This window comes from Auxenochlorella protothecoides (assembly GCF_000733215.1).
Source record: "Auxenochlorella protothecoides strain 0710 unplaced genomic scaffold scaffold107, whole genome shotgun sequence".
Taxonomy (NCBI): Eukaryota; Viridiplantae; Chlorophyta; class Trebouxiophyceae; order Chlorellales; family Chlorellaceae; genus Auxenochlorella; species Auxenochlorella protothecoides.
In genome coordinates, this window is record NW_011934120.1 from 54,657 (window position 1) to 61,045 (window position 6,389).

At 61.2% G+C, this 6,389-nt stretch overlaps 2 protein-coding genes across 2 annotated transcripts in view; one reads left to right on the forward strand and one right to left on the reverse strand.

Annotated features, from left to right (window-relative positions):
* F751_0457 (Serine/threonine-protein kinase STN8, chloroplastic) overlaps positions 1-3,959 on the reverse strand; it is a gene marked incomplete at both ends in the record, with an annotated part of 6,490 nt that extends 2,531 nt beyond the window's left edge. Inside the window, 8 exons of the mRNA XM_011397215.1 lie at positions 69-146; positions 175-188; positions 245-385; positions 528-638; positions 810-918; positions 3,043-3,342; positions 3,501-3,554; positions 3,921-3,959. Coding sequence (XP_011395517.1) covers positions 69-146; positions 175-188; positions 245-385; positions 528-638; positions 810-918; positions 3,043-3,342; positions 3,501-3,554; positions 3,921-3,959 — 846 coding nt within the window. The remainder of the gene's footprint in view (positions 1-68; positions 147-174; positions 189-244; positions 386-527; positions 639-809; positions 919-3,042; positions 3,343-3,500; positions 3,555-3,920) is intronic.
* Positions 3,960-4,842: 883 nt separating this feature from the next.
* F751_0458 (hypothetical protein) overlaps positions 4,843-6,389 on the forward strand; it is a gene marked incomplete at both ends in the record, with an annotated part of 5,102 nt that continues 3,555 nt past the window's right edge. The window contains 5 exons of the mRNA XM_011397216.1: positions 4,843-4,945; positions 5,219-5,400; positions 5,592-5,685; positions 5,833-5,920; positions 6,097-6,367. Coding sequence (XP_011395518.1) covers positions 4,843-4,945; positions 5,219-5,400; positions 5,592-5,685; positions 5,833-5,920; positions 6,097-6,367 — 738 coding nt within the window. The remainder of the gene's footprint in view (positions 4,946-5,218; positions 5,401-5,591; positions 5,686-5,832; positions 5,921-6,096; positions 6,368-6,389) is intronic.

The window sequence follows — 6,389 nt, forward strand, 5'->3', positions numbered from 1 at the left end:
TGAGGCGCTCGGCGGGGAGCGTGCGCAGGGAGGGTCTCGGAACTCGCACACACCACGCCGGCACGCACCGTTGGGTGGCGCGAGATGCGGAGATTCATGTAGCTCTCCACCTCGCCCGGTCTCGCCTGCCCCCCGGGCCATGGTGCCTGCGAGGGTTTGGGGGGGAGCGCGCACCGTGCAGACCAGCGCTGGCGGGCCAGAGGACAAAGTGGGAAGCCCTGCGGCGGGTCACCCCGCCGGCCACCTGCTTTCAGGAAGTTGGTGCGGATGCCCGAGTTGTCGAGGTTGGCCTTCTTCAGCACCACCCGCCGCTTCTCCTGCTCCAGGCTGAGCGCAGAGGAGTACAGGTCTGGGACCTTGTTGGCGGAGAGCAGCCCCTCGTACACTGCGCAGGAGGCGGGGGTGGCAGGGGCGCGGCATATATGGTTTGGAGCAGACCCCTTGTCGTCAGATCGTTGAGGCCAGGGTGCCCCCGGCAGACCAGCACCTGTCCCACCACCCCCAACCCTCCCACCACCCCACTCCACCTTGCCCATAGTTGCCACCACCCAGCCGATCTCGAAGTGTGAAGTCATCTTCTGTGAAGCGCTGCTGCGTCAGTCTTGCCAGGGGGGTGGAGACATAAAAGTCCAGCAGACCTGGAGGAGGGAAGCATGTGCGAGTGATGACAAGGGCGCTGATTGCCACAACCCTCGAGCCAGCATCTCTCTGTTCAATGCCTCCAGCACCTGCCGATTCTTTGCATTCCAGGGCAGGGATGATGAGAAGCGGCCTATGCTGAAATCCACCACACCAGACTTCCTGCTCACCGAGCAAGGGACTCGGCTGGGCCAGTAGAATGTAATAGGTGAATGAGAGACGCAGTACCCCAAACAGAGAGGGCTGGAGGGAGGCAAAGGCGACAGCATCCCCTCCAATCTGTGGAGGGGACGATGGGGGTCGGAACCACATGCGGCACGGCGCAGGGCAACATGCAGGCCTGATCGACCAGGCTTTCATTCCTTTTGCAAGTTCTGATGGGTCCTAGCAAACCGCCACCCACACATGCAGCGTTAACAGTGTCACCTGGTTTGCAATGCTGGCAAGGGGACTCGGGAGCCAGGCAGTCACCTGGCTCAGACCTTGTTGCAAGGTGCCAGCTAGTTCACCAGGATCAACGGGTAGGGCCCAGACCCTCCCATCACGTGCAGGCTGCCTGGATCTGCTCCCTCTGTGTCCTAATACTGACAGCCTGGAATCATGTGGACATACATTCCGGGAGCTGGCATAGGTCCAAATAGAGGTCCTCGCCAGGGTTGAGCAGTTCATGTGGGGGGATGTAGAGTCCAAGCAACCTTCACAGAGAGATTGCAGGAAGTGTGGAGTTCGAATTGAGGGCAGCATGCATGGTGTCGTATCCTTCATGGGCCAAGGCCACCCCGAGATCGAAATTGCTCCATGCGTCACAGCAGGCTCGCTCCATTGCCATGCCTCGCATTGCTCACCTGCACGATGGCATGAATTCTTCCGCCTGACGACCGCAGGTTGGAGTACTCCTAGACAGGCGCTTGAATGATCTTGGGGCATGCGGGTATGGTGACCTGCATCGCATGCCCAGCATGCCATGATCTTCCGGGTCCCTGCACAAACCCACCCGGAATGTATCATAGACGCCGGCAAGCGCTCCTCAGGGGAGAGATCACAAACTGGAGCAACTCATCATTCCTGTACACTGGCTCGGTGTTAGAATACCACCATGACAGGGTGGTAGAGTGTGACAGCATCCACCACCCGCAAGGGTGCCAGCCACAGACCTTCACTTACAGGGCATCAGGAACGATCAAGCGTTTGATCTGGTTATTGTGACAATTTCACTGGCTGCACGGTCCCCGAACTCTTGCCAACGACCAAAGGCAGCACATCTGGACCAGAATCCATCATAAAATCAGCCGGGCAAACCCAGCCATTGAGGATCGCCATCCGACCAGGCAACATGATCACACTCGTGCAGTTTCACCCTGGAATCCCTACTTTGCGCCGGTCCTTTTCCGCCAAGCCTCGATCCACTCCTTGGCGGGAACCACCTCAGCTTTGCTGGCGGGAGCATCGGCAGTGCTCTTCCCGTTTACGGCACCTGCAGCATGGACATGTGCTGCACCAGCTGAGGGACGGACAGCAAGATCTAGGACAACTCCGGGCCAGGAAAGCTTCTGGTCTGCCCTGTACCTCACAGCCCAATGCATGCAGCCCTTGTGCTAGATACTCACTGGGAGGGGAGGGCGCGGCCTTGGTGGCAACAGGGCTATCTGTGCTGTCTCCCTTGGGCTTGAACGCAGCCGCGGCGACACCCAACACCCCCACACTGCCAATGACAATGGCGGAGAGTGGGAAGCCCCCTGCAAGCGATCGTATGTGGGGCAATGGTGTGCTGCAGGAGCCAGGGGAATCGAGGTCCAATTCCTGGCCACCTGTCGATGACAATTACCATCCCACACACATCGCAGGTGCACCAATTCACATTGCAGCCTTCCGGCACCCACCAGGCCCCCACCCAGTGCTTGCACACCCCAGCTCCTCACCTGGCGCACTGGCAATAGAGCCAGTGGCAGGCGTAGGGGCTGCGCTGGGGGTTGAAGGGGCCTGGCTCGAGGGGGGCGAGTCCAGGGCCTGGCTGACAGGGCTGGCCGAGGTGGTGCGCTGCCCGCTGCCCGGAGTCTCCGATGACGTGATGAGGGACTGCGGGGGGCTGGGGCCCCCGGCCTGCTCCTGAGCGGGCTCAGGCGAGGGCTTGGGCGCGGCCGTCGGCTTGGCGGGGGTGTCGGGGGGGGTGATGCGCTGCTCGCCGGCCGCAGGGGCATTGTTGCTCGGCGTCGACGACGGCATGGGCGGCTTCTGTGTTTCCTCGGGGGGGATAATGATGGCGGGGGAGGCCGCTGGAGCCGGCGCGGCGGGGGCCGCAGGTGCAGGGGCTGCCGGCGCAAGGGCTGCCGGCGCAGGAGCCGGCGCCTTGGCTACCGCAGCGACAGGGTGCGTGGGATGAGGGGGCGAGGGGGGGGACCCCACCCCCAGCAGACCCCCGGACCGGGGCTTCTCCGTCTTAGGGGCATCCTTCTCTGGGACAGATCCCAGCAGGGAGGGGCTGGACACCGGGTCAGGCTCCGGCACGTCGCCAGCCTGCTTCTGGTCGAAGAGGCGAGAACGGATATTCTTCAGGCTGAAGGGTGACGTGGACTTTGTCACCTCCTTGACCGCCTGCTTGGTGTCCGACACGGCCGAGCTAGCGGCCTCCTTGGCCGCCTTACTGCCGGCCTTGGAGGCAGATTTGGCCCTGGACGCCGCTTTCTTGACCGCCGAGGCAGCCACCTGCACGGGCCCCGCGATGTATGAGTGAGCACGATGGAGTCAGGACCACTGCAGGCTGGGAGCGCCAAGTCTGTAGAGACTTCAGCTCGCACTTCGGACAGCCAGCAGGCATGCCCAGGGGGTATATTCATGGCAGTGCGTCTGGGGACTCTGCGTACCTTTGGCGCAGACTTCAGCGCCTCCACCGACCCGCCCCTCTCAGCGATCGCAGCCTGGAAGGTGGGCAGTGCAGAGGGAGCAAAAGGTCACTACTCTGCTGTCAAAAGTATATCTTTCTGCAGGCTGCTGCAATAGGGTGAGTCCCAGGCATCACACTCCTCCACCACTCAGACATCAGACCCTGCCCCTGCCACACCTGCAATTCGGCAGCGTACGACTGACTCTGCGCATACGAGGAAAGTTCTTTGCTTGCAGCCTGGGCTGGTGCTGCATTCTGCAGATATAGGAAAGATCGTGCATGAGATGTTTGAGGATAGTTCCCTGCCATGTGCCTCCTGGCACTGTCTGCTGTTACCTCCTCATTGGAGGTGGCTGCTTGATGGGCCACACATCTGGATACCCACGTGACCATGCCTCACCAGGATCAGGGCTGCGGCGATCGCCGAAAGGCCTGTCATCAGACCATTCCTTCTGTGGTCAGAGCTCGGGGGTAGGGCAGCAAGGCACGCCTGGCGCCTTGGCCGGCAAGGGGGCCCCGAGACCTTGCTCCGAGGCAGTCCCTTGGGATGTACTCCGCCCAGCTGTACATTCGCCATCATAGTTACCCAAGGCGACCAAATTCTACACGGAATAGCGATGAGATCGCTGCACTCGTCGCTGGTACAGTTATATCCCGCGGAGCTGACCGGGCAATCTTCCTGGATAAATTCACGTGCTCCCGGCAGGACGGGGTGGGGGTGTGGGGGGGGTCACAAAGAAACAATGCGGTACGAGGCGGAGTGTATTACGAGTACTACGGTGCGTTTTACCTTTTCAATGTGTATAATTGAATTTAATTTTACCAGGAAGCTCGGGCGGACTTGTACCAAGGTCTCGCCATGACTCTCCACCGGATACGGCCGCGACGCGTCGCGCTCATCTGCTGTATTTTCACGCTTCGGGTATGCACATGAGGTGTCTGATTGAGTCATTCATGTGAGGAGAGTGTTTAAATCTCTCCCGGGTACCACCTCACCTCACCCCACCTTCACCCTTGCACCCACCTAGCTGGCCTTGGGAGGTGTGAGCTACGACCAGTCTCCATACAATCTTACACCGGAAAGAGGTACCGTTGGCTGCTGAGCGTACTGGGTTTCCTGACCCGTTGCAATTCAGTGCCCTCTGTCGGCAGGGATGTACCTGCTGCCCACCCCGTCCACTTGCCCATCCCAAAGTAACCCTCACTCTGCCCACGTCCCAGTGTCATGCTTTGGCGTGCCCACACTGCCCATACTCATCCAGTGAGGCTGAAAACTCTTTCCCTGTGCAGAGGATGAGCTCATTGTCTCCACAATCTTCTCCATGGACACCTGCGCCATCGATGCAGCCTGCGATCCCCAGGTCGACTTCATGCAACGATCTGTGGTGCAGCTGACCCAGTTCCAGCAGAATAATTTCTGCACAGGTTTGACAGTATACTTTTGTGCGGAAAAGATCGATTGATGCAGCTGTTGCGCGGCTGTTGGGGGTGTGCCCAGGAAACGTGGACCTGGAAGAGCAAAGGCTCTCCTGTGTAATCGGACAATCCGACTGGAGCGGCACCTTTGTTGCCCCTCCAACCAGACGCTGCTCCCAGCCACCAGGGGCTGATGTCAGCGCGCCTCACACTCGCATCTGTTGTATGATCCCTGTCTGTGCCATGCCACAAACCAAGACTCTGTACCTTCAACCCCCGCAGGCACCCTGATGAAGGGACCCGGGGACAAGATCTACATCCTGTCGGCCCGCCACTGCCTCTCCATGCGCGGCCTGCGATTCGTATACCCATGGAGCAGCTACAGCGTCATCTTCGACTACGCGCTGCCCTGCAATGCCTCCAGGGTCAGCGACATCCCATCCACCTTCGGCCGGTACCTGACGGTGAGGTCTGGGTTAGGGAGAATGGCCTGGTCGGGGAGGCAATCCTTCGCGGCGTTGTGGCCTGCAACACAAACGCTTGGGCTGAACAGGGGTGCAGCTCAGGCAAGGACTCACACTTGCGTCCCTGTACACGTGCTCTTCTCCTTTTCTTCATTTGAACACCTATTCCCCCCCCTTCTTCCCATGCACAGGGCCTGGCCATCGTGTTTGAGGACGAGCTTAGCGACATCGCGGTGTTTGAGCTCCTCCAGGACATCCCCCCGGAGTGGGGCCCCATCCTGGCAGGTGAGCCTCCAGGTGCTGCGGGCGGAACTCCACCTCGTCGTCCAGCTGCAGGTCCAGGCAACCTGCCACAGGCAGGGGTCTGCTCTCACACGCGCCTGCGGCCTCGGTCTCCTGAACCTTCTCCCCCGTCCCAACATCCTCCAACAGGCTGGGATGCCACGGAGCTGGACGGCAACTTCACCTTCACGGCCGTGTCAAACCCGCAGGGGGACACCCAGAAGGTCACCACCGGCATGTGAGCGGGGGAGACAGGGGCCCAAGCAATGGACACGGCTTGCCAGGCTGCTTCAGAGGCCACCGCTCCGTCCTGGAGTGGGTGTCGCTCGACCGTGCTGGGGGTGCTGCCCATGGTGGGACCTGCGCCCGATCCTTCCCCTCCCTCGACGACACTTCCCCCCCCCCTCCGCACAGCGTGTCCGTCCCTTTCTACAGGGTGGTGGTGAACGACGACCACTCCGTGTCCCTGGTGACCAACGTGAGCTGTGAAACGCACACCTGCGGCTTCTACCTCTCCGCCCTGACCTCCGGCGCGCTCACCGTGGGCAGCAGCGGGTGCGGGCTGTACCACGACGGCCTGGGCAAGATCGTGGGCACCCTGTCCAGCGGCCTCGGCAGCTGCGCCCTGCCTTCCGACCCCTGGGGGGAGGACGCGCCCAGGAAGTTCTTCGGCGCCCTGGCGGCGGTGTGTGGTGGGGGTAGCAGGG